Source organism: Cryptotermes secundus, unplaced genomic scaffold (assembly GCF_002891405.2).
Source record: "Cryptotermes secundus unplaced genomic scaffold, Csec_1.0 scaffold3371, whole genome shotgun sequence".
NCBI classification, from domain to species: domain Eukaryota; kingdom Metazoa; phylum Arthropoda; class Insecta; order Blattodea; family Kalotermitidae; genus Cryptotermes; species Cryptotermes secundus.
Window position 1 is genome coordinate 22070 of NW_019734383.1, and position 27937 is coordinate 50006.

Sequence of the window (27937 nt, forward strand, 5' to 3'; positions counted from 1 at the left end):
TCACAGGTGTGACATCTATATAATATGTATATAAAAACACGCGCGTATTCGAATGCAACGTTGTGTCAAAATTTCGAAGCAATCGGTGAAGAACTTTCGGAGATTTTCGATCAGGGCCAAACGAACAGTTACATTTTATTTATATAGATATGCATATGAGGACGGTGTTTAAAATAGCAAATTAGCTTAAAGAATGTATTTACTTCTGATTTCTAATATATATATATATATATATATATAAATTTTTTATAGAACCAGAGTGGTCATATACTCTCGATACTTGTGGTAAAGAAATTCATGTATTGGCTTTTATCACATAGTATAACTGTAATACTGTGAATAATAATAAATCAAATGTAACAACAGCCATTACTATAGGACACAGGCCTTCAGTTATTTGGTAGATAGCATATTACTTACCTGCTCTGATCATCCTCTAACGTCTCCTGCCCATTCTTAAACCGGGAAACCCAGTCGTAAACTGCGGATTTCTTTAGTATAGTATCACCGTAAACTTGCTGCATGGTCAATTGCGTCTCTGAAGCAGATTTTCCCAATTTGAACAAGAACTTGATGTTCGCACGCTGTTCGAACTGCGACAATGCGCCGAATGGCCAACACTCGCGTCTAATTCAACAGTAACGACACTGCATACTGAAACCTCTCCAGACCTGTTGCGCCTGCGAGTAGACAGGCTGAGCTCCCCAACACAACAGTGTGTGCGCTATGTTATTGCTCGTTCTCCGTCTGCAGGGGATTTCCGGGATATTTTTGACTGACCTATGTAAAATAAATTCCTTTAATGGTGTATTCACAATGAAGATATAACACCTCTAATCTCTTGAATAGAACTTCCATGTTTGGCACCCACCACGGTTCCAAGAAACATTTTTAGTATAAACACATTTCGGTTCTCGGATTAAATTGCCCAGGAGTTTAATTCAAACTCCTTTAATGAGCGAAACAACGCAAAATAGATATATTTCTGTGTGTCAATGTTGCTGATACGTAACAAACGCACAATTGCTTAACATCCTTCGCTTAACCATGCAACTAACTGATCGACATGGTTTTACATTGATTTCTTTGTCTTTTCTCTGGTTGGATAGCAACTGAACTAAGTTGCCACTGTTACTGGCATGTTAAGGAAATATAATTCATTTAACAAAATTATACTACGTTAGTTGTCAACATACAAGTCACATTACATTTAAATTCCAAATCTAGATACACGTAATACAGATATAGAACTAATTTCCTTGTTCTCTCAAAAGCCACCATATGCACAGGAACAAACATAGTACACGCGATTCGTTGTCCTCTCACAACGGGTTTTGCTCCAATAGATACAAACTTATAATTAAGATAATTGCAGAAATTAGTGTAGATTCCCAAGGAAAGAGTTCATGAAGGTTATCTGATATTCTTTGAGTGACAGTGTGAATGGCGTGTATGATGTACCACAGTCAAGCACATACGTGGGAATATATGTGCGTATATTCAGATCAACCAAAATTTTGATGCGCAGTGGATAACACAAGTGCGCTTGAATTGCGTACACTCAAGTTTGCAGGGTGTGAAAGTGACACTAAGTTGTAGCTTCAAAATACGAAGATAGAAGTAAGAAATTAAGCAAAATAGAAATGAAAAGCAGAAAAATGGGGTTTCACACAGCGGCTCTTAAGAAGTGCTGTACCTTCTAGAACATGACAACACTTTTCAGTGACAGTCAACCAATAATTGAGATTTGTATGATTCAACCGTTTCAGAGAAATAGGCATGAAACAGAAGCAGATGGAATCAGATCTTCTAGCCGATACCAGGCAAGTTTCTCCCTTACATCTGAATCACGATACAGTTCACCGTACAACTCACCTCACTGCTTTCGCCTCCAGTTTTCCAGTCCTTCCTCCAACAGTCAACTGTGGGCTTAACGCCACAGTAAGCGGGCGTAGGAATATGCAAAATTCTATGCCTCCTGGAACGACTGCGTTCCTGCAAAAGACCAAAGAACCACTCATAATTAAAATATTCTTCCACCACTGTAATGAAGGAAACGTAAGACACTGTTCTGCAGTTGCGGGAAATCTATCGAGGAACATCACTCCAAAGCGAGTGTTGCTCGGAATATTACTTCCTTTACTTGGATGGAACTTTCAATACTGAAACATCAGTCCTCCTCTCGTGTATATATAGAACATTATGCAAGGGAGGTGAAGGAATCTTATCTTATCGCGTCATGTGTGAAAGAGATATAAAGGTATGGAGAAAACATGGAGCAACATTATCTTTTCCTTTCTCTTTCGTTGTTTCATATCTACGCTTCGCCCCAGACTTGCGAACACGGAAATGCTCGATAGAAATATATTACTTCCAGAAACGCTTCTATACCAACGTGCTAGACATCCTACAGGAGCCAGGAAGCTGACATGGTTCAGACCATGTATGTGCTTCTCCACGCTCTTGACGCTCGCAGACACTTGCTTCTGTGGCTCAATCGTGCTATTTATTGGCGATGAAGTTCTCACGGAGGGAATACTTCCCGGAGTTTCTGCAACAGAGCAAAGCGTCCATCAGTCCTTATATTTCACCTCTCCCTACTAAGAGGAAAAATCATTCTGCAAGCCCTACATATGGGAGAATTCTTTTAAACTTGCACTTCTCAAATGAAGTAGTGGTCATGGCATCGCCATTTCTTTACAAACTTTCTTTATTGTGTACCATTATGAACGTCCATGAAAATCAGAATCCACTGAAATTAAAAACTGAATATCAGCTAGACGACTAAACTGACAATTTAGAAAATTTGGAGACAACAGTAAGTACTATAAAAGAACAAAGATCTTCAATTGACGTTACTAGGGAAGCTGGAAACAAATAAACACAGAGAAATCTAAGTACATGCAGATGTCTCATCGTCAAGATTCGAAGAATAATTATACCCTAGGTCCACTTGCACTGTGGCAATTTGCAAATATTTATGAAACACTGTAGCGTGTTAAAATGAGACTCATGACAGAATCAATATGATACTGAATTGGGCATTTTATTCCAACAATTGCCACATATCACTGCTGGAGTCCCTACCATGCACTTGATACAACACAGCTCGTGGCTTCTGGACTTCACTTCCTCTGTCTGACTTCACGATCCACACTGTGCCACTCCTAATCACACACTGGCTCACACACTGCTCAGCCGGCCTTTTATACCGTTCCCTGTTGCCCCGTGTTATCAGCGGTGTCCCCTGTTACGTCACAGTGGGGTGGTGGTGGAGTGTTTACTGGCCTGTTACCGTAGCAGCGGCAGCGGCTCCTATGCTATTACGTCACCGCGGCAATGGTTGCCTGACACATTTGCTCTTCTGTTTCGTCACCACGGGGAGGGGGTGTTTACCGAGCGTTGCATAATGATGGAAGGAGTGGGTGTATGTGACGTCACTCACGAGACCGCAGAGTTCACGCGACCGCAGAGTTCACGCGACCCTTACTTCCTGTTGCGCCATCCACGTTACAATATATTCCGAAAAATTTTGTCTTCTGGGTCACAGTAAGTATTTTATAAATTAGAATACATGGAGATTAAATTTCTCTTGTGGATTTTGTAGTTTTGAAAATTGCACTTTGCCAATAAAATTGGATTAGTGACTCAACAAATAAACAGTAGAATACTGATAAGAAGTTTTGGAAGAAAGTGATATTAAGAAAAAGTATGATGGAGAATATTCTCTACTGAGGAGCGTCGCAAAATATTCCATTTTGAAAGTGTAACTGGAATGATTACCTAAAGAAGGAAGTAATGCGCAGGGAACACTTAAATACAAAACTTCTCGTTTCGCTTTCCATATGCCTCATTGTCTCTAATAAAACTTGTTTCCGGAAAGAACTGAATCATTACACCAATGTGAAAATCTTCTTTGTGCAGTGGTCAATTCCTATGTGACTCGAATAGGACTGACTAATGTTTGTGTGTACTCAAGAGCAAATGAATCCCTGGGGGACTGACCAACTAGGAGTAATGTAGTGCCAGTGGCGTAGCATGACTACCGAAAGCAGGGAAGCTACTTTATATACGTGTATATAAAATTTTTCTACATACCCTATAGTTTCTATCTTCTATTTAAAAGAAAACAGCTAATAGTTTAATATGTATTGTATATTTAAGCTAATATATTAAAATAACACATAATTATAAACACAATTTTATAGCCATCAAATGACAGGGTTGTGAACCTGGAATATAATTAATGCTTACTTTATTGTTTATAATTCAGCTCGATTCTTCTGTTTTTCTTGGCAAACAGATCAATAACCTCATCTAGAAAGCTGGGTTTGGACTGCAGTTTGTTTAGGAAGGACTTTTCAATGTTCATCAAAGCCAGTGATGACAACCTATCCTGGTTCTGCGAATTTCTTAAGTAGTTTTTTAATCTCTTCAGAGCTGAAAATGAGCGTTCATCTGCAGCACTTGTCGCTGGTATTGTTAATACTAGCTCACATAATTTGAAGATTTGCGGGAAAACGCATGATAACTGAAGAGCATACATATATTGATGTAAGTCATACACACTATCTTTTGCCATATCTGGGTCCGAAAACATTACTAAAAGTTCACTCTTTAAGGCAACAAAGTCAAAAAATGCACCATAATTTTCTTTTAAACAGGAAAATGCTTTTTCAGGAAATGAGGTTCTATACATGGGAAAGTATCTGGCATCAAGAAGACTCAAGAAGAGGAGCGTAGCGTTCTCCGAAAATCTAACAGAGACATTCTGACACACGACATCAATAATTTCACAGAACAGCCGTTTATAGGAGTTTTTTCTTTCTTCTCCACTCATTGAGTCAATGCGAATTCTTTTGGGTCGAGTTGGGCCATTTGAATCGAAGACATTTTCCATTTCACTCCAAAGGTGGTCAAATCCTCCCCTTAATCTTTGCATGTGATGCTTAAATTCGTCTATTTTGGTATTGCAAAAAGCTATATCAGATCTCTTAGTTTGTAGGATTTTGAAAAGAGCGCCAGAATATGGAAAAATTGAAGAAAATATTTTCAGCATGAAATTGAAATCGAAATCCCTTAGAAGAGAGAGAAGTCCGCGTGCAGAAGAAATTGTTTCTACATCCCATTCTTCTGGTTCCTCTATTATAGACACAAGAAGATTCTCAATTCCTTCTCTGTATTCATGCACAGTTTCAGCAAGTCGGCTATGGTACTGCCATCGAGTAGGTGCGATAGAAGGAAATCTTTTCCTAAGGTGGGAATCCAATGCTTCAGTCCTTTTTGTGGACTTGGCAAAAAAAGTTCTAAAGCCAGAGAGAGTAGCAAAGAAGACCTTAACTTCCTTAATAAAACTAGCAGATTGTGCTAAGACTAAATTTAGTCTATGCGCATAACAATGAACAAAAATGGCGTTTGGGTACTGCTCGCGAATTTTTGCTTGTACTCCTGCATGTTGTGATGCCATAACAGCAGCACCATCATAAGTCTGTGCAATGAGTTTGGGACCACATTCAAAATCATTTAAAATCTCAAGAGCATGGTTAAACAAGGAATTGGCAGAACGGTCAGAGCTCACGTCTGTAAAACGCAGAAACCTTTCTTCAACATTGCCATCAGCTGTCACATATCGAAGAACTGAAGCCAACTGACACTTATTCATCACATCTGAAGTCTCATCAAGAATTAAAGAAACATAATTAGCCTTTGAAATTTCCTTTTTAATTTCCATTGTCATCAATTCAGATACAGAATGTATCAGTTCATTTTGGATGTCAGGAGAAGAACCACGGAAAGCAGTTGAAGACTCTAAATGATTGTGTAAATCAGAATCATAACGTGCCAGCATATTTAAAACCTCAATGTAATTTCCTCTATTAACAGATGCCACGCTTTCATCATGTCCCCGAAATGCTAAACCCTGAGAGCCCAGAAAACAAACTGCTGTAATTAATTGGCCTACAAATTTCCTGTTCTGTTTCACAGCTTCATTGTGTTTTTCAATTGACTGTTTGTATTGGCTGCTTAGAGAAAATTCAATCCTTCTGTTTTTACCAAACAGTGTAATTTCTTTAAGACAAGCAATGTGATTAACTGAATGCCCATGTCTTTTGCCAGATTTGTAAATGTTGTTAATGTCATTGTAACCAGCACTGTTAAACACGTGTTTTTCTTTAGAAAACAAGAGACAAGGCCAACAGAATAATTTGTTTAGTTTATCACACCCACACAACCATGGAATAGCCTCATATAAACTGGTATTGAAATGCCGTGTGCAAGATTTCACTTTTATGTGTAAAGTTAGATTAGGCTTAGGTGTGCCTTCTTCTATTATCTTAAGTTTCTCATTATAACTGAGTGAACTGAACGGTGTTTGAAGAAGTTTTTCAATCACACAGTGGTTATCACATGAAAGTGTCATGTTTCTATTTTTAACTTAACAGCAATCACAAAAACACTGGTCATAAAGTTATAATTACACAAAGCAAAACAAATTCTGTATCGAGAAAAATACAGAATAATATCTAAACTGATTTGTGCATAAATGAGACGCTAACACCTTTTGAAAACTAATTCACACGCTTAACTGCCAGGTCACAGACTATGCTACTGCGAACTGCAATGCCTTACATCTGGCAACATTGCTGGAAGCACGAAGCTAGTAGCATATCATAACGGATAGCTCACTAACAGACAACATTGACATTGGTCAGCCAGTTAACCCAGGGGAGGGTGGAAGCGAAAGACCTGCTGCTTCCGCGCGTGTTGCAGTTTGAAGTTCCCTGCATTTTTGAAGAAAATAGCTGATCTATCCTGATAAATTGTTTATGTAACACATTAAAACTTGCAATATTCTCATTATATGTAATATATGTTCTCAGATTAATTAATATTTTGAAGTATGAAATATTTTTTCGAAATTGAATAATTGCCGGAAATGTTCTTGGTTGCTGTAATGGAGCAAAGGGTCACATGCATGTAGATGTAGTTTTTTTGGTAAATGTGGAATCACTACAATTAGACGGTAAGCTTGGAAAAAACAAAAAACCGACCAGTAATATTGCATGACCCGGAGAGCTCGGGTCTACAAGGAAGTACAAGAACTCCTGACTAATCAGAATGTTAACGCGGCGGCGTAAACCGCTGACAATGCGGAAGGGCTATATGAAATGGATCATAAGCACTATGGCAGATGGAAAATGCTGAGTAGGAAGAGGCGGCCTACCAAACGAGTCAACCCCTTCTGGGTTGACAACCAATAATCAAGCTACACCGACCCAAAATCACGTCATGGTAGGAGGACCCCCTACACCCGGAAGGCGACGAGTCAGCGAGCAGAGGTTATAAAAACCCGAGACGACCCATTTTAGGGGCTTCTTCTTCTTTTTGGCTTTGGCCTTTTGCCTAGTCGATCCGATTCGATTCTATTCGGATCTATTACACTATTCTTATTAATGTCATTACATTAGTATTACAATTGTGGCCATGAGTGGACGCTGGATCGTGATGGCGAGCCTCCTCATCAGCAGCTCAAGTAAGTGAAACCATCTCATATAGCCATGATCGTTAAGTGTAAAGTGTAACCCGGGAGCGATAGGCTAATCAGATGGGCTAGGTTCCTTCAGTGATTCCAAGCATAGAATACCGACAGTAGGCGATAGGAGGGGGACATGACGAGACCCTGCAGGATTATTCCCCAGTGCAAGACGAACCGACAAACGTCGGCACAGTGTGTATATAGGGTATTTAAAGACGTAGGTAAATAGAATAGGCTAGGAAGGTGTACGAGTTTCATTCAACCACACATATCCACGAGTGTTATCCTCTTCCTCCGACTCCAGGACTTCCCCCAAAGCTTCGGCGATTTACGGTTTCCCCCAGACAGTAATGCAAGCTAAGATAAGTACGAGATTTCTTGGATTACCAAGATGGTGGCAGCATACTAAACAGGGTGACGGAGAGGGATATTTCCTCGCCCTCCGTCATCACGGCAGGAGATAAGTGTAGCGACAGCTAGAGAGAGGTACAGTGGCGGAAGCGGTGGAGGTACCTCCACGCCCCCCTTCACGCCATAACAGTGGTGGCAGCGCAGGATTCGAACACGCACCTAGGAAGAGACAGGTGATAGGTTAAGTTCTAAGTAAGGTAGAAAAAGGGAACCACAAGATGGAGGCTAGGATAGCACAGTTAGAGCAACAGTTGAAAGGCTTAACAATAGGAGTGAAAACAAAGGATTTATCACTGGCATCAAGCATTAGGGAATGGAATGGTCAGTCTCAAGCGAAACCAATAACGGAATTTTTATCGCAGGTAGAACAGTGTGCTCGTGTAAGTAATTGGAGTGAGGAGGACGTAGTAAACATCATAAAGGCCAAGTTAACAGGTGAAGCTAGGCAGTTCGTTAGCGCTAGAGACCAGTTAACCAACGTGAACGTGAGATATGAAGTGTTGAAAACAGCACTAGTGGACCGTTTTACTGAGAAATTGCCAGTTCGGTACCACTATAATCTACTACACGAAGCCTCGCAAGGGAAGGAAGAGTCGCCCATCCAGTTCTTAGACAGGTGTCGGGCATTGAGCACGAAGACCGTGAGGAAGAGCGAAGACCCGACAGTGCAGCGCATATTAAAAGAGGAAGCAGAATTTAGGCTTCTCACCAGTTTCGTCTATGGAATGAGAGGAGAGGCAGGAAGGGAGTTACGGATTCGGAATCCAGAAACTCTGGACCAGGCGCTAAACATAGCGACAGTAGTATATAATGCGAAGCAGATGGAACTGCACCGCAAGGAACATGGTACACTGACCGTGAAGACGGAAAGGAAGAGCTTCACGAGTCAGAAGGGATACAGATCACCATGGAATCAGAGAAACCAGCCGCGAGGATCGACGGTACAACGATCCAAGGAACGAAGAGATACGAGCAGAGATTGGGTTCGACTCCCAGTCAAGTGTTTTTCGTGTGGACGGCAAGGCCACATAGCTAGGGATTGTGAGGCAAGACGAAAGCCCATGACCCAGAGGGAGCAGAGCTCCCCAAACTAATTTCGGCGGTAGAGAACCCCGTCACCCGCCGAAAGGAAGCCGCGTGGATTCCACTCGCGACAGCGCGAGAGGACAAAGAATTGTGTATCATAGCAGAAGTCAAAGGGACAAACTACGAGTTTATAATAGACACAGGTGCAGACGTGTGTCTAGTCCAACCTTACGTGGGGGAGGAGCCCACGACAGAGGTTACAGATGCGGTTAGTGGTATCACTGGACAAGAATTAGAGATACAAGGCACTAGACAGTTGGATTTCGTAATAGGAGACAGGCACTACACTCACGATTTCGTAGTAGCGCCCTTTCCGATCATGAAGGACGGAATTAAGGGGCTCGATCTGTTGAGGGCACTAAACGCCCGTATTGACTTGGCCACCGAAGAAATAGAGTTGGATGGCCAGAAGATTAAACTGACGAATTACCCGCCAGGTAGACGGGAAGTGGACAGACGAGTGAAGGTCTGTCGGACGGAGCCGCGACCTCTGCAAGGCGCAGGGGAAGGGACGGAAACGGCTACGAAAGCGACCACGGAGTCAAGAAGACAGGTGGTTGAGAGAGTAAAGGAGGCCCCAGCGGAATCCAGCCGGACCGATACCGCGACGGAAAGCGGACGGGTAGGGGAACGTCACCAGTGGCAAGCAGTGTTGCCACAAACCGTGCATCTGGAGCCACGGACGCTCCTGGTTACGAGGGCCAAGATAACGGACATACAGAGGAAAGCCGCACCGAAATCTACACTCAAGAGATGGGTACAAGCAGAACCAGTGGAAATACCACTTCGGGGGATATACGCAGCTCGTACAGTTTCAAGTGTTTTTACGAGTTCGATGTTAGTAGATCATGAGAAACGCCAGACGCGCGTAGGAACTAAAGAAATTGCTGACGGCAGTGGCAAGGGTCAGCATAAGAAGGAAATGATTTATTGTACCGCACAACTGATTAACACGAGTAGAGAGCCGATTACGTTGCAAGCGGGGACGAAAATCGCAAACATATATGATGTCACGGAGAATGACTTCATTGAAGACGTCATAGGGAATGACACAACCTACGGACCGAATGTATTGAAGGCGGATCGGTACCCCCGACAGTTGAACCCCAAAGTGAGGGAACAGAACGCGAACGTACCAAGATTGCTAGAAGAAAAGTTGATCCACCTAACAGAAGAAGAAAGACGAGTCGTGAGACCAATTCTGTTAGACTACCAAGACTTATTTAAGAAGACAGAGGACGGAATAATTCCGCGTACAAACGTAGCGTACCACGAGATTGATACAGGTGACGCCAGGCCAGTAAAACGGAACCCCTATCGAATCCCGTATGCCTTGCGGGACGAATTACGGAATCAAGTAGAGGAGATGGTAGAGAGAGGAGTTTTGACTAAAGCCGCCACGGAATGGGCCGCCCCAGTAATCCTTATTAGAAAAAAGAGTACAGATGGGACGGTTAAGTATCGATTCTGCGCCGACTTTAGGGGATTGAACGCCGTAACAAAGATACCGGTGTTTTGCATGCCCTTAGTGCAGGAGAATTTGGATAGGTTGAATGGGAATCAGTACTTCTCATTCGTGGACCTTAAAGACGCGTACTATCACATAGGGATAAAACCAGAAGACAAGCACAAGACCGGGATAACAACACTGTTCGGAACGTATCAGTACGAAAGGTTAGCTTTCGGCTTAGCGGGTTCACCTTATACATTCACCAGGGTTATGGACGAAGTACTATTAGGACTAGGAAACGTGACATGTTTAGTTTTTATGGACGATGTGTTAGTCTTCGGACGCACTTTACAGGAACATACAGAACGCCTACGAGAAGTTTTTGGACGGTTACGTTCTGCTAAATTAACTTTAAATTTGGAAAAGTGTCACTTTGCCAAGGATAGTGTGGAGTATTTAGGACATCGAGTAACTCGAGGAGGAGTTAGTCCCAGCGAGGACAAAGTGAGGGCTGTTCGAAACTACCCTCGAACCCGCACAGTGACAGAAGTGCGATCTTTTTTAGGACTTAGCGGATACTACAGGCAGTATATTCCAAATTATGCAGACATTAGCCGACCCCTTACAGTGCTGACAAAGAAGGACCACGAGTTTCAGTGGGGCCAGGAACAAGAAACAGCATTTAGTCGCTTGAAAGGAGAGCTCAGTTCAGACACTGTGCTTGCTTACCCGAGTATGGACCCCTCCCACGAGTTTAGGTTGCACACCGATGCGAGTGACCAGGGAATTTCAGCAGTCTTAGCCCAGGTACAGGATGGGAAAGAACGTCCGATTAGCTACGCCAGTAGACAGTTGACTCCTACGGAGAAGAAGCTGTCAGTCACAGAGAAAGAACTATTAGCAGTAGTGTACGGAACTAAACAGTTCCGGTGCTACCTGTACGGTCGCAAGTTCACGCTCGTAACCGACCACCGAGCATTATGCTGGCTATTGAAACTAAAAGACCCGAGTGCCAAACTCACCCAATGGGCTCTCCGCCTATCAGAGTTCGACTATACGGTACTCCACCGACCGGGAAGGCACCACTGCGTGCCAGACGCCTTGTCTCGCCATATAGGGACCCTCACAATGGAAGGACAGGTAACTAGGCCGGAAGTGAAAGCAGAACAGGAGCTCGGTAAATTTTGCAGGAAAGTGAAGGAGGACCTAGACTCCCGGAGAGAGTACATAATCGACGAAGACGGCCTGTTATATCGGAAAGACCCGGAAGGAACGCCTCGGTTAGTAATACCGGAGACGTTGGTGGGTAGGATCATAAGGGACCACCACGATGCCAAATTCGCTGCGCACGCTGGAGTCAAGACACAGAAATGGATTCGCAAGAAGTACTATTGGCCTAACTTACACAGGGACGTAGAGGATTACGTTCTGAGTTGCGACCAATGCGCTCGTTTGAAGACGGGCCGTGTGATTACAGCGCCCATGGGTAGCCTACCCGAGGCCAGAGAACCAGGGGAAGTCGCGTCGATCGACATCACAGGACCCTACGCTACTTCCAAGAGAGGTAACCGATACCTCCTGACCTACCTCGATCACTTCACGAAGTGGGCTGAGGCAGTGCCCCTCCCTGACCAGGAAGCCACCACGGTAGCTAACGCCCTGGTCATGCACATCTTTACGCGCCATGGAGTGTGTGATAAACTCCTGAGCGATCGAGGGCGGAACTTCACCTCAGAATTAATCCGAGAGACTTGCCGACTCCTAGGAGTGGACAAAATATTCACCAGCCCGTACCGACCACAAGGCAACGGCCAGGTGGAAATGTTTCACCGCACCCTACATGCGGGCCTGGCTATGTATGCGGACCCCAGTGGGACGAACTGGGACGACCATCGCAATTTAGTTCTATGGGCATACCGATCGCAGCCACACGGTAGCACAGGGTATTCGCCCTACCACTTAACGCACGGTAAGGAAATGAAGGGCCCGGCGGACAGAGAATTAACCGCTTACGAAACAAGGAACGCCAGGGAAAACGGCGCACGAGAGGCCGTAAGCAGATTGGCCAGACGACGACGAAAGTCACATAGAATTGCAAGGAGGAAACTGAGTCAAGTGAGAAGGGACCAGCGCGTTCACCACGACCGGAAAGCACGAAGGATGGAGTATCGACCCGGCCAGCTGGTGTACCGAAAACAAATGGTAAAGGGAAGAAAGCTGGAACCTAAATGGTTAGGTCCGTACCAGGTGATACGAAAAATCTCTGACCTAGTGTACAGGGTACAAATAGGGAAAAGAGAAGTAAATCTGCACATAGAGCAACTGAAGCTATGCAGAGCAACACGAGAAGAGCTCCGTGAGAGACGGAGACAACATCGGCGAAATATGAGGGAACAAGGACCCAGGTTCGAGCAAAGAGAGACGAACCCAGATGATTCAGCGTCGAGCGACGGAGAGGAAACGATACGAGATGCATACACGCCTCAGTACATGCCCACTCCTTACGAGAGTCAAGAGGCATCTGAACCAAACCGCAGAGTCAGCACTTATGCGCCAGCGGAAGAGAGAGAGACAAGAAGCATAGCAGAAAGAGAAGTTGTTGGGGAAGGTAATGATGGCCCATCAGCACTAAATACGACAGCGATGGACACGTTCAGTGAAGAACGACACGGTTACTCGTTACGACCGCGAGATCGGCGTAATTATAAAGAATAAAGACGGCCGGAGGCCGAAGCAAGTGCAGAGGTAACGGAAACTGACGCACTTCTTATGTCTTCAGGTTGAGAGAAACCTGAAACCAGCGGAGCCGTAGGGCTCAGATGAATAGAGGAATGCGCTTGTGCGCGAACGCGAGATTTTGTTAAGAGACGCCGTGTGATAGATCACGGTAGACATTAGCGTAACGGAACACGCTAAGAGGATAGATAGTCAAGCGGACCAAGGGATCGGAGAGTTCGCAGGAAAGTGTTTGGCCTAGGAGGGAAAGCACTTAAATTTCTTTTCGGAGCAGCACTTAGTGAAGATTTGAGACCACTAAATGATAGGATAGAAAACTTACGGAATAAAGTAGGGGAATTAGTACATGACGCCACGGAACGCGTAACAGTTAGCCGCGAAATGGATTCGCGAGTAAGGGCAAACGCTAAAACATTAGCTCAGATGGTGCGAGCAATGAAGTTAAACCATGAGGAACTGGTTAGAGAGCAGCTCACGCTCGAGCAGAAGATTAACCAGACAAGGGACCAAATAACTAACTCCGTAAGGAAAGCCAGTTACACGAGGGAATTAGAAATACTAATAATGAAAATTTATACAGATTTAACAAGCTTAGCTTTAAGCTTAGATATGGCAACGTTACATCGATTGACTGCCAGTTTGTGCCCTCGCACAAATTATTCGCGATTTTGCGCGATATTTACGTACAATTGGAACAAGGCTACTCGTTCATAACAGCCTTGAAACCGGAGAACATGCATGTGTTTTATGCATCTTCGGAGGTTGCAGTACTGGCTACGAGCGAAGCAATTCGCCTCATTATCCAACTACCCTTACGAACCGAACAGCGAACCTACACTGTTTACGAACCTATACCGTTACCTTCATTCGAACAAAATTTAGGCAAGTTTGTACAGGTACAAACAGGAAAGGAGAGACTAGCAGTGTCCTCCGATAAAAGAAGTTATATGATTTTACCGCCAGGGTATGTTCAAAATTGTAGAGAAGGAAATATTGTTATATGTCGAGGGACAGTTCCGATAATTGAGAGGAATTCTGAGACGTGTTTGAGTAGTTTGTTTTTCGGAACAGGACAGGGATACGAGTTTTGTTCGCGGGAAATATTGTCAGAGAATTTTAGACCCGTGTTTAGGAAACACCCTTTTGAAAATTCATGGCTATATGCGGTGGGGAAGCTTACAAGGGTTGAATGCAGATGTATAAGCTCTCAACGATGCCCCGTGAACATAACGGGCATAGAAGGCACAGGCATCATCACGCAGCCGGATGGCTGCGACCTGATCATCGGACAGCTGACGCTGCCAGCCAGTCGGCAGTTCCAGTCCACGGCCGATTGGGACGGCCCAGGAATCGTTGCACCGCAGGCACCGGACCTCTTACACTCAGAGGAGGTCACCTACTGGAAGCAGCACCAAGGGTTGCTAGGAGATGTATGGGACGTATGGGAAGACCCGGAGGACGGATCTACTCCCGACACCACCCCCAGGACGATGACTCAACTACGACAGCAGGTGGAGGCCAGGCTCCTGACGCAGAGATGGATATGCAGCGGAATCGTGACCGGTTCGCTAGCAGCAGCCACAGTACTCGGTCTGTGTCTATGGAGGCACCGACGAGCGCTGCTCATCTTCCAAGCGCGCGGCGCTAGGGGGAGGGCCATAGCAGACAACACCCAGGGCAACAGCCCGGACCACCCGAAGGACGGACCCACAGGAGGGACCGACCGAGAGATGGCGACCGAAGACAGGCAGACCAGAGACCTCGGACCCCCATCCGAGACTACAGTGTTCCAATGAATGAACACAAACAAAGTGACAGTGAATACAGGGGACAGAAAGAGAACAATAATAGACAATAAAGGAAATTGATGTAATAAGTATATATGATATTTGTAATGATGATAATTAGGTGAAAGGGACTGTTAGTAGCATGAGTAGAAAACAAGTGTAATATTTCTCTTACAGGAATTATCTCACGTTTTGTGAGGGGGGATGTAATGGAGCAAAGGTCACATGCATGTAGATGTAGTTTTTTGGTAAATGTGGAATCACTACAATTAGACGGTAAGCTTGGAAAAAAAAANGGTAGGAGGACCCCCTACACCCGGAAGGCGACGAGTCAGCGAGCAGAGGTTATAAAAACCCGAGACGACCCATTTTAGGGGCTTCTTCTTCTTTTTGGCTTTGGCCTTTTGCCTAGTCGATCCGATTCGATTCTATTCGGATCTATTACACTATTCTTATTAATGTCATTACATTAGTATTACAATTGTGGCCATGAGTGGACGCTGGATCGTGATGGCGAGCCTCCTCATCAGCAGCTCAAGTAAGTGAAACCATCTCATATAGCCATGATCGTTAAGTGTAAAGTGTAACCCGGGAGCGATAGGCTAATCAGATGGGCTAGGTTCCTTCAGTGATTCCAAGCATAGAATACCGACAGTAGGCGATAGGAGGGGGACATGACGAGACCCTGCAGGATTATTCCCCAGTGCAAGACGAACCGACAAACGTCGGCACAGTGTGTATATAGGGTATTTAAAGACGTAGGTAAATAGAATAGGCTAGGAATGTGTAAGAGTTTCATTCAACCACACATATCCACGAGTGTTATCCTCTTCCTCCGACTCCAGGACTTCCCAAAGCTTCGGCGATTCACGGTTTACCCCAGACAGTAATGCAAGCTAAGATAAGTACGAGATTTCTTGGATTACCAAGATGGTGGCAGCATACTAAACAGGGTGACGGAGAGGGATATTTCCTCGCCCTCCGTCATCACGGCAGGAGATAAGTGTAGCGACAGCTAGCGAGAAGTACAGTGGCGGAAGCGGTGGAGGTACCTCCACGCCCCCTTCACGCCATAACAGTTGCTTTTCTATAGGGAAGCAATGCTTCCACCACATCCATGTACCCTACGCCCCTGTGTAGTGCGTTAGGATTTTTGGCAGGAGCGACTGTTCCGTGGTGATTGACACGATGAATGGGATGCTGAACGCTTAGAGAAGTCGCCATGCTAGGAAGCATTTTTCGAGGGATCTATTTTACCCTTTCACCCTTATTAGTCAAAATTTCTTACAACTATAAAGCAAAAGGAAACTTCTGAGATAGAATTCCAGTCTCAACCGTGACCCTTCTAAAGGCAAGGGTATTGTAGCCAGAAAAGACGCGGCGGCTAGGTTAACAAGTTCCCACGGTGTTCTTCCTGTACATCCTAAAGTATCAAACATTCATCATCTAGTGAAAGAAGTCAAGGACCTCGTTTCTCTTTAATCTATGTATTTATTCCTTTCTTAAGAAATAAAAGTTACTGTCTAACATAAGGAATGCCAGCAATTCATCATTATCTTATTATATTGCTTACCTTCCGCGTTACACTCAGCCACTTGAGTAGTGGAACCGCCTTGTTCATTCCTTGGCCGTGCTGCATAATCTGATGCGTCCTCCTGGTACAAATATCATAACGTACATCAGTTATCAGATGCACTTATACAGTAAACTTCCCTTTAAATTACATGAAAGGCAAGTCGTGTTCCTCAGTGGCACTGGGGGAAATCTCTCGAGGAACATCATCCCAAAGCAAGTATTGCTCGGAACATTACTTCCTTTACTTGGATGGAACTTTCAATACTGAACCATCAGTCCTCCTCTCGTGTATATATAGAACATTATGCAAGTGAGGTGAAGGAAGCTTATCTTGTCGTGTTATATGTGAAAGAGGGATAATGGTGTCGAGAAAACATGGAGCAACATTATCTTTTCGTTTCCCTTTCATTATTTCGTATTTACACTTCGTCCCAGTGACCCTTCACTGGAGTTGTCTTGCGAACCCGCAAATTCTCGGCGGAATTATATTTCTCTAATTATTATATTACTCCAGAAGATCTTCTATACCAACGTGCTAGACATCCTACAGGAGCCAGGAAGCATGCAGTCATTTTCCAAATTCAGTCTTTCAGTCCTCCTTGGGATTGAGAGTACGGATCAATTTCTAATTCCGATGGAAACCTCAGCTTTATTATGTAATTATAAGCTTGTATATAAGACCGATGCCCGCAGCCCGCCGTTATGCCGACTGAGCTCTCCGTACTAGCCAGCAGCCTACGTAAATATTTACACATGAAGAGAAGAGTCAGGGGTGCTGCCAGCGTTTTTCTGGAGGGGGTGAGGCAAGAAAACTTACGCACTAAGTTGCATTTAATCAATTTTGTGATATTTTATTTGATTCCGCCAGGGTTTTCAAATCATAAGAAAAATAACTTACAAATTCTCTGTAAGGAATTCTTTTAATATTCGTTATAGTCGCTTCTTCATTAATTTTCGATTTAAGAAAGAATTCACTAGACAGAAATATGCCTTGCCAGCCACCCAAAAGAAACTGATTCCCATGCAAATTTTTTGCACGTCAACCTGCCTTGACTTATGTCGCCCGTATATTACGTACATTCCCTGATAAGATATTATCGAAAATTTTAAAATATCACAAGGCAGATTTAATATTTGCATTTAGTTGCAGAAGTCTCCTTCACAGTTGGAATACTAAAGATCAGTTTGCATAGGCAGACAATTTCATGATTTTTTCAAGAGGAATGTCATTATTCCATATACATACACATATTAAAATTCTATGAATACACATATAAGGATAGAGTTTCCTCTTCAGAAGGAAAAGGCAACTATACTGCCCAACAGTCACAGTGTAGATAAAGCCAATGAGAATCTGAACGAGAGCAGTGATGCTGATGCAACAGCAATCAAAGCATAAATACTAAAGTTTGTGTGGAGTTGCAATATGACGCACTGGATGTAACATTATTTGTTTCCGAAAGGAATTCCATCAGGACAAACAAACAAAGAAATAAATAAACTCCGTGGTATTAGTCCGCAAACGAAATATACCGATCAAGCCACCGCCGCTTGTCGGAGAAATTAGTACCAACTTTAGTGAATAGAGGGTGTCGCGTGGTCAGCGCAACGAATCCCTCGCGATTCGACAGAGACTGGAATAACGAAGGAAATATCGTCCAATTTTACTGGATCTCGGGGCAGTGCGGAGCTGAAGTTAATGAGAGGGCCGACTTGGAGGCAAAGCAAGCAGTCAAAGAAGGTAGAGAGAGTCAATTGGATCCCGTGGCACTGCACAGTGGAAGTTAATGAGAGGGCCGACTTGGAGGCAAAGCAAGCAGTCAAAGAAGGTAGAGAGAGTCAATTGGATCCCGTGGCACTGCGCAGCTGATGTTAATGAGAGGGTCGACTTGGAGGCAAAGCAAGCAATGAAAGAAGGCAGAGAGAGTCAATTGGATCCCGTGGCACTGCACAGTGGAAGTTAATGAGAGGGCCGACTTGGAGAAAAAGCAAGCAATCAAAGAAGGCAGAGAGAGTCAATTGGATCCCGGGGCACTGCGCAGCTGAAGTTATTGAGAGGGCCGACTTGGATGCAAAGCAAGCAATCAAAGAAGGTAGAGAGAGTCAATTGGATCCCGTGGCACTGCACAGTGGAAGTTAATGAGAGGGCCGACTTCGAGGCAAAAAAAGCAATCAAAGAAGGCAGAGAGAATCAATTGGATCCCGGGGCGCTACGGAGTTGAAGTTAATGAGACGGCCGACTTGGAGGCAAAGCAAGCAATCAAAGAAGGTAGAAAGAGTCAATTGGATCCCGTGGCACTGCGCAGTGGAAGTTAATTAGAGGGCCGACTTCGAGGCAAAGCAAGCAATCAAAGAAGGCAGAGAGAGTCAATTGGATCCCCTGGCACTGCACGGTGGAAGTTAATGAGAGGGCCGACTTGGATGCAAAGCAAGCAATGAAAGAAGGCAAAGAGGGTCAATTACTACAACCAGTAGCAGATCTTAAACCCACTGGAAAAAGAAAGGAAAAGAAGAACTTCACAATTTTTGTCAAAACACCAAAGGGGACAGAGTAGAATGTGGCTCCGAGAGATAAAAATCAACCGCCGTGCCTTCGTGTCAATAAACCGCATGAGACCAGGCCACACCAGTCTTAAAGCAAGCCTAAACAGGTTTAACATTGTGACCACAGCCGAATGCGAATGTGGTGATGGGCTGCAAACAGAGGAACATATCTTCTGGGGCTGTAAACGGTACGAGGACCAACGGGCAACAACGATGGACATTCTGTCTGAGAACAGCAAAGAGGAATACCCAAAATCAATTATAGAGCTCTTAAGGCTAGAATAAAAAAAATCTGTAAGGCGTCTCTTACTTCATAAACAACATTCTTAGATTTGTATGCAATAGATATATAAGAAAGTGAAAGAAGTAAATGTGCTGATTATTAACAGTGTAATCTCAGGTTTAATTTAAAGATCTATAACAAGAATCTCGGAGTTACCGTTATTGTATAATAAGATATTTATAAGAATGTGCTACAGAAGACCGGATATGCATGGCCCAGGCCTTTTTTGTATTTACAATATTCTTTTCTGGGGCAGCTGGTAGCGTAGTCGGTTGAGGCACTATGCTACAAGCCGGAAGGTCGCGGGTTCAAGTCCAGATGTTGTCACTGGATTTTTTCTATTGACCTAATCCTTCCAGCCGATCTATGGCCCTGGGGTCGACCCAGCCTCTAACAGAAATGAGTACCAGAAATTAATTAAATCATTTTCTTGCTGAGTAAAGGGGTGCTGACAACCTCACCACCATCTTTGAATAGATTATCTACTTAATGTGGGACCCTCAACGTCTCACAACCCTATAGGTTTTCACGGCCTGTTACAGGGATAGCTTTACTTTACTAAATAATTTTTTCTAGAATAAAATATTCGCTCGCCCGTTAATTTCGGTTTTCTAGAACGAAGCCACTATTTCATTCAAATTGCTCAATTATCCTCACGAGGCAGTGTGGACCACGTTCCTGACCGACTACTTATCAGAAAATATAGTAGCGCCGGGACTCGAAACAGGATCTCTGGATCTGTAACCGGGAACACCGACAACTAGACCACAGAGACGGTTTTGCATCAGTACAGAAAAACGAAAATCTTCTATATGCTTTGGTCAAAGGTGTCTGACTACAAGAGCACGCACACATATTTGTGTATACTCACGAGCCAATGAATCCCTGGTGATTGAACAGTTTTCAGTAATGTAAAAATAAGGTAAGTAGTAAGAAGTTTTGAAGTTCCGTAAATTTTGAGACGTCGAGGCTCCCACGTTTACTAGACAATCGTCCCACAGATGGCGGTGAGGTTGTCAGGCTTACATTCCGGCCTCTCTTAATTCCCCCAGGAAGATTTATGGACCTAACTTATGTTAAGGGCTGAATCGACTCCAGGACCATACTGCGGCTCGAAGGATTAGGTCAATTGAAAGAGAGAAAATTCTTCATCCTACCGTGACTCGAATTCCGATCCCTCCGTCGTCCATCCCTTAACAAGTCACTATACCAAATGCGCTATCCTGGCTCCTGAGTGGACACAACAGATATTCGAGTGACAGTATGAATGGCATGGAGGAAGTGCCAGAATCCCACACACGAATATTCAGATCAAGTTCAACCTGAAGAACAGCAGGAAAGACAAAAGTGCGCTTGCACTACGCAACGCTCCACTTTGCGGGATGTGACAGGATGTTGCATGCAGGAAGTGCCAGAATCACACACACGCATATTCAGATCAACCTCAACCTGAAGAACAGCAGAGAGGACACAAGTGCTCTTGCACTGCGCACGCTCCAGTTTGCAGAATGTGATTGGATGTGGCATGCAGGAAGTGCCACAATCACACACACGCATATTCAGATCAACCTCAACCTGAAGAACAGCAGAGAGGACACAAGTGCTCTTGCACTGCGCACGCTCCAGTTTGCAGAATGTGATTGGATGTGGCATGCAGGAAGTGCCACAATCACACACACGCATATTCAGATCAACCTCAACCTGAAGAACAGCAGACAGGATACAAGTGCGCTTGCAATGCACACGCTCCACTTTGCGAGATGTGATACAGATATTAACTTGGTAGTCGCAGTAAGGAGTTTAAGCAAAACATAAATGGAACACAGAACAATGGGGTTTCACACAGCGGCTTTTAAGAAATGCTGTGCCTTCTAGAACATGACAACACTCTTTTCAGTGACGGTCAATCAACAATTGAGATTTGTGTGATTCAACCGTTTCAGAGAAATAGGCATGAAACAGAAATAAATCGAAAGTGAAGCAAATAGAATCAGGTCTTCTAGCCGATACCAGGCAGGTTCTCCCTTGTATCTGAATCACGCTACAATTCACCGTGCTGCTCACCTCACTGCTTTCGCCTCCAATTTTCCAGTCCTTATTCCAACAGTCAATTTTGGACTGAATGCCACTGTAATCGGGAATACGGTAGTTTGGAATACGACGTCTCCCAGCACGCCGATGTCCCTTGACGTCCTGAGTTACTGCCTTTGTTGACTTGGGCTTCATAACCGGCGCCTGCACAGGTCTCTCAAGGCTGTCCCTTACCTGTGTTTCTGCAAGAGAACGAGGCCACTGGTAATGAAATATTTCCTCCTAATTTAATGCATGTAACGTAAGACACTCAGCTCTGGAACTGAGAGAATATCTTGAAGAACAGCGTTCATAAGCGATCATTGCTCGAGCATTACTTGCTTCACTTGGAGGAAACTTTCGATACTGATCCATCTTTCATTCCCGTAAGCTGATGGAAGCATTTCTTTTCGCATCATATGTAGAAGAGATATAAAGACGTGGTGAAAACATGGAACAAAATGATCCTATCCTTTACCTTTCATTATTTCTTATCTGTATTCCTTCGAGCTTTTCATTCCGACATCTTGTTACAATTTTTAATTTTTTCTTCCCTTAGCTTCTCGTTTTCCTTAATAATTATAATAATACGTGTTACAGTGTTGGTGTCGGGATAACTCAGTTGTATATAGCAGCGGTGTACGGGCTGGACGGAAGGTTTTAACCTCATCAAAGAAAGACATTTTCTTCTTCACTGCTTCAAGACCTACGAAGAGGCTCAAACGTGCTCTATGAAATTGGCACTGGGCACGGCTTACGTGGTTTTAAGCGGAACGTGCATTAACTCACAATACTGAACGTAGCCTCACAAATCGCCAAACAATAAACAATGCAATTCGTTGATACAAAGAAATGTATGAAGAGAAAAGACCAAAGAAGGAGAATTTGCAGACATCAATATTGCAACTTTTATAGAACAAAAAATGAATTGCGAAAGACATGATTTTTTAAAATTATTTCGAATAAAGATATTTCAATTTATTAATGGCATTTTATTTATTGAAAAAAAGATTTTTTTGGAGCCAATTAGTATTTGTTACATGTATTTAGTTCCTCGATTAGTCCGGTTTCAAACAGCCCGGAATATTGGCGGAATCGATTACCCGGACTATGTGAGGTATTGCTGTAATTAATTTAGGAAGAAAGAAGCTGGGAAGAAAACACAGAGTCATCTAAGTATGTGTAGATGTCTCATCCCCAGGATTCGGGACAATTTCATAGCGTAATTATAATAAATACATCCTCTGAAATTATGGAAGTTCCCAAATATTTGGGAATAGCAGTAATAAGTTAGAATTTGACTCATGAGGAAAATTAATAGGAGACTGAACTCTGCTATTTCTTGCTAGAATTCCGTCTAGAATAATTTGTCTTCTTGCAGTCTCTCAAAATGAAAAGTAGAGTACACAAAAACTGATTTTTTCTGTGCATCTGTTTGGTTGCGAAACTTTGCCTCTACCAACAACGTAGGAGAGTAGGCTGAGGAGGAGGACTGAGGAGATTATCTGGACGAAAGGGAGATCAAGTAGAAAAACAGAGAGAACCGGATCAGGAGCGTCATAAAACATTCCGAATTGAGAGTGAGATTGGAATGTTTACATAAGGGAGGAAGTGACTAAATGGAGTGAATATATAAAATCCTTTGATTAAAGAGAGGAAAAGATACCAGTAAATAAATAATATTACTATGAATCTAAGAGATATAGGAACGGGTGTTTATGATTGGGGTAGGCACCAGCGCAGAGCTCTTGCGAACACAGAAATGAATGTTTGGGCTCAATAATAACAACTGCACAATTCGATAACGTTACTTATTAATTATTATTACAGGAGTTATGATAGCACATTATTATAGCGACGGCATGAGTGCTGGATGGGCGTGTTCGAACCCGTAAGTGATGTTTTTGTTTGATATACATACAAACAAACTCCGTGGCCTGTAGTTCGCAAGCGAACTAACCGACCAAGCGACCGTCGCTTATCGGCGAAATTAATGCCAACTTTGGCGCAACAGATCGCCGTAAATCTCGGTTTTCTAGACCGGAGTCGCTATTTCCTTGAAATAGATCCTCAATTATCGTCGCGAGGCTGAGTGTACCCCGTTCCAGACCCAATATTTCTCAGAAAATATGGTAAAGCCGGGAATCGACCTCTGGATCTGTAGCAAGGAACTTTGATCACTAGACCACAGAGGCGGTCGACATACATACACGTTATAAAATGGCGAAGAGTATCAGCCTCCTCATTCAGATGCAGAGACAACTATATTTCCTAATTATTTTAGTGTACGTAAAAGCAATTAGAACCTGATCCAGATCTGTGATGCTAATTTAATAGTGATCAACACATAAATACTGAGCTTGTCTTTGGGCTCTCAATGTTTACTCTTGGCCGCAATATTACTGCGCTACTACATGAACATGAATATCTTTTTAAGCATTAGTGAACACATATCTGACGACACTAGCACTCAGCAAAGTTTGTGTGTGTACTCGGGAACCAATGGAACCCTGGGAGACTGAAGAGTTTTGAGTTAATTGCGAGAGAATTATCCTTGGAGACGACTGAGTCGTGGCGATTGGCACGTGACTAGGATGCCTACTGTTCAGAGCAGTCGCCATGTGAGGATGCAGCTTACGGCGGATCTATTTTACCGTTCATCCTTATTGGTCTAATTTTCTTACGTTTGTAAAGCAAAAGGATACTTATAAGGTAACACTGCAGTCTCTCCCCTCACCCTCCTGACAAGCATGAATCGTGGAGCCAGATAAGACAACGCTCTCTAAGCAACTCCCGCGGAGTTTTACGTGCGGTTCTTCATGCATAAAACATCTAGCGTGTAGTGAGAAACAGTTTGCGACTTACACTTCGCGGAAATTTATGTATTTATTCTCTTCTTAACATTTTAGATTTATCGTTTAAACATATGAATTGACAGGAATACAGCATTATCTTACCATATTACTTACCTCCAACGTCACGGTGGGGCACTGGAGTGGAGGGACTGCCTCGCTCTCTCCTTGGAACCGAAACCTAGCACAGATAACACAATGTAAACAGTACACACAGTAAACTTCCCTTTACCCAACATGTATGGCTCGCAGTGTTCACCGTTTGCATGAGAAATTGGCAGAAATGAAAAGCATGCTTTCTCTCTATCCTTGCAACGGATCCTTCCTAAGAGATAGATGGGGCCTCTGCCCCAATAGCATAAGTATAAGGGAGTACGGTGTACAGCGCTGGTAGCTGTGTGAACACTATGCACTCGTGAAATAATCTGCTGATGTCCTTTGTTATATATAAAGGAGTATTCACGAGTAAGAAGAAAGGTCTTGTAGCGCTCGAATAGAGCGCTACAAGATCTGCAAGGTTTCGCACCCACCACGGTTCCATCAGTAAATTATTCTTACTTCATTACAAAATAAATTTATGTTAGAATGAATATAAAATTTGATGCGTGAAACATAAGCAGGGCACATTCACTGAAAACAGCAAAATCCATGCAAAATTCAGTGGGGACGCAGGAGGTCGAGGAAGATAAGATGGGAAGGGAATGCAGCATGAATGGGGCGAAGTGAAATGCTTATAGCATTCTGGTGGAAAGAGAAAACTGAGGAGACCGTTAGGCATAATTACAATTTACGTGGGAGTATAATATTGAAATTGATTTTGGAGAAATAGGATAGACTGGTATGGACTGGATTCATCTGGCTCAGGATAGTGTCCAATGGGCAGCTCTTATGAACACCGTAAGGAATCTTGGGATATCGTAAAAAATTTGGAATTTCTTGAGGAGCTGAGCGACCGGAGGCTTGGCACTAAGAACTCAGCTTCATAGAGGGGTTCGTTTGTTGGTTTGTTAGTAAATGCAGAGTTGCATGCAAATAATGATGACGTGAGACAGTGCGTGGTATACGCCGCTGTATCATCACTAGGGACCGGATTTTAATGCAAATGCATATTTCTTTCTTGTAGCTAGAAAGTATGCTCCTTTGGATATATGCATGAATAACTTCATTTCTTAAATTTTGGACACGGTTTTATGGTACATATAAATGCATATTTTGCCTGCTTTATGAATAAGCATCATATTTTCGAGGATCTCTATTTATACTGCATATTTTCTTTTAAAAATAGTGTGACATGTTGACCCCTACCTCCCCAGCTGCACGTAGCGGTAACGTAGCGCTCGCGTAATAGGCGAGTAATCACCCCGCAACTCTCCCCGCGGTGACGTCACGAGCGGCGCCGAGCGAAGCCGAAGTAAGCCGAAGTTAGCCGAGTCCTAGCATCCTGGTCGCTATGCAAAGCGAGTCAACAGCGATGACATCACCAAGGGCAGCACGGGTAAATATGATTGCGAGAGACGACGGTGGTAACAGCGGTTACTACCGCTAGCGTTACTAGCAACACAGCGCCAGGCAACAAGGGTGCTTATTACGTGGCCGTTTTCTGTATTGTCCGATCGAGGCTACATGAGGCGCAGCGAAGGCTATTCACAGTCAGTCCTGGAGCTACCTACGAGTCAGTCCTCGAGCTACCTCCGAGTTAGTTTCGAGTTAGCCAGCAACTAGTCAGTTGTATTCTGGCATTTGGAGTGTAATCGTAAATCTGAAATTTGGGTGATTGTGAGTGCGAATGTGAAATAAAATTCGCTATATAAAATACGGCGTGAAGTTATCTGTCGCGTTATACACCCAACACGCGACAATATTTATCAAATATATTTTTTAATTTTTATATTCAAATTTTCTATAACGGTCCTGTGCATACAATTCTTCTTTTCCGTATGAGAATATGTCGCATACTTGACTCAACATTTCGTCATGCATTTCTGATGCAATACCCAGAACGGGACTTCCCCGATCTCTCTACTCGTAACTTGCCTCATCCGCGTACCATCAAAGTGGCTGCGAAGAGAGAGTCGGAGGCGTCCACATGTAGCAGCTATCAACGTAATACTATTCAACCGATAAGGGACTTCACTTACTTATTTCCAAAGTCTCCATGAGGTTCGTTACGCTTCTTCGTTTGAAGCTGGGGCCATTCACATTAGTGGTGACTAGTTTGTAGTTAAGTTTGTTTAGCTTTCTGTAGTCATGCCGAAAGTGAAGGTAAGTCAGAAAACTAAATTACAGCTGTATCAGCGGGAGTTCGAAGGAGAGATGATAAGTACGGATAACGAAATTCTTTATTGCCGAGCGTGTGAGAAAACAGTTGATTGTGAAACACGCTTTCAAGTGCTTCAGCATTTGAACACTAATATACGCAAAGAGAATATTAAAATTAAATTCACAAAAAGTGCTCCTGTTCAAAAATTGCTTAGTGAATTTTCTAATAATAGTCTTTTACAGTTTTCCTTTGATTTATGCGAAACATTTTTAGCGGCAGATATTCCGGTGTGGAAACTAACCAATCCTAGTCTGAGAAACTTCATAGAGAAGTATACACTGTAAAGTGCCGGATGAATCTACTGTGCGCAAAAACTACGTGAAGCAGTGTTACGATCATACAATTGAAAGCATTAGAGATAAGATTCAAGATAATTTTGTGTGGGTATCAATCGACGAAACATAAGATTGTGAGGGACGGTTTACTGCAAATTGTATACTTGGATCCCTTAATAAGAATGAACAACCTACCCCATATAATCTTCCATCCGCCATTTCCTCACTGGAGGTGACCAATAGCAATACTACTCTGTATCAGTCGTTAAGTGTGTTTCCAAATTGAATTCGGTTCCTGGAAGAGTTGGTGAAGTGGCAAAGGAAAATGTACACAGCATTCTTAAAAAAAATCCAGGATATGAACAAATTTGTGAAATTGAAGAAATTTTAGCCGGTAAGAGTACTGAACTGCCAAGTAAAAAATCACTAACAGTGGAGCAAATAGCGGCTTTTGTACATGCGCCCCTAAGTTTCTGTGAGGTGGAAAGAAGTTTTTCCCGCTATAAGGATATCTTACGAGACAATTGGAGGCGACTAACTATGGAAAACCTAAAACATTTAGTAATTGTGAACTGCAACAGAAGAGAAGTTGAAAGTTCGAAGAGCTTAATGTGAGTACCATTGGTTTTTTAATTTATATTGAAATATGTTGGCTTTGTTTGTATTTAAGTATAGCGTTTTATTACAAGTGAATCATTCACTGATTACATAAAATGAACTTAAATATTGATTTGTTGGTCTTAGAATAATGTAAAATCAATTTTAATAATTCGTATAAATTTTTATGTGTATATTTTAATGCATATTTGGGAAGTTTTTCATGCATAAATGCATACATATTTAAGGGATTATTAGGGCATAAAATTCCGGTCCTTAATCATCACGTCTGGGGAGAGACGGACTGTGCCACTCTCTCAGTCTGCTTACCTTGTTCCCATTAGGTTGTAGATCCATAAGCGGGCTGCTAGTCTCCTTACTTCGAGCCTTCTCGGCATTAGCAGAGCCTGGCAT

The 27937-nt window shown here is 43.2% G+C and overlaps 1 protein-coding gene and 1 long non-coding RNA gene across 2 annotated transcripts; one reads left to right on the forward strand and one right to left on the reverse strand.

Moving 5' to 3' along the window:
• Nucleotides 1-534: 534 nt before the first annotated feature.
• On the reverse strand, nt 535-27937 carry LOC111868969. Its single transcript, XM_033753252.1, has 7 exons — nt 27854-27937; nt 24449-24512; nt 21474-21682; nt 16581-16662; nt 2392-2551; nt 1876-1995; nt 535-780 (listed from the first exon to the last, which is right to left on the reverse strand). Exons 1-7 carry the CDS (start codon nt 27935-27937, stop codon nt 633-635), a joined length of 867 nt encoding a protein of 288 aa, XP_033609143.1. The 3' UTR covers nt 535-632.
• LOC111868968 lies at nt 4376-6058 on the forward strand. The gene is made up of 2 exons (XR_002843593.2): nt 4376-4554; nt 4681-6058. It is a non-coding gene; the product is annotated as an uncharacterized LOC111868968 (long non-coding RNA).

Excerpts from the sequence above, each read along its gene's own strand:
- LOC111868969 (XM_033753252.1), bottom strand. The coding sequence starts at position 27,937 with ATGCCAGGCTCTGCTAATGCCGAGAAGGCTCGAAGTAAGGAGACTAGC. Across the intron at positions 2,552-16,580 it reads GGCTGAGTGTAACGCGGAAG|AAACTCCGGGAAGTATTCCC; the intron begins GTAAGCAATATA and ends GCTCTGTTGCAG. Across the intron at positions 781-1,875 it reads CTGGAGGCGAAAGCAGTGAG|GTCAGTCAAAAATATCCCGG; the intron begins GTGAGTTGTACG and ends TATTTTACATAG.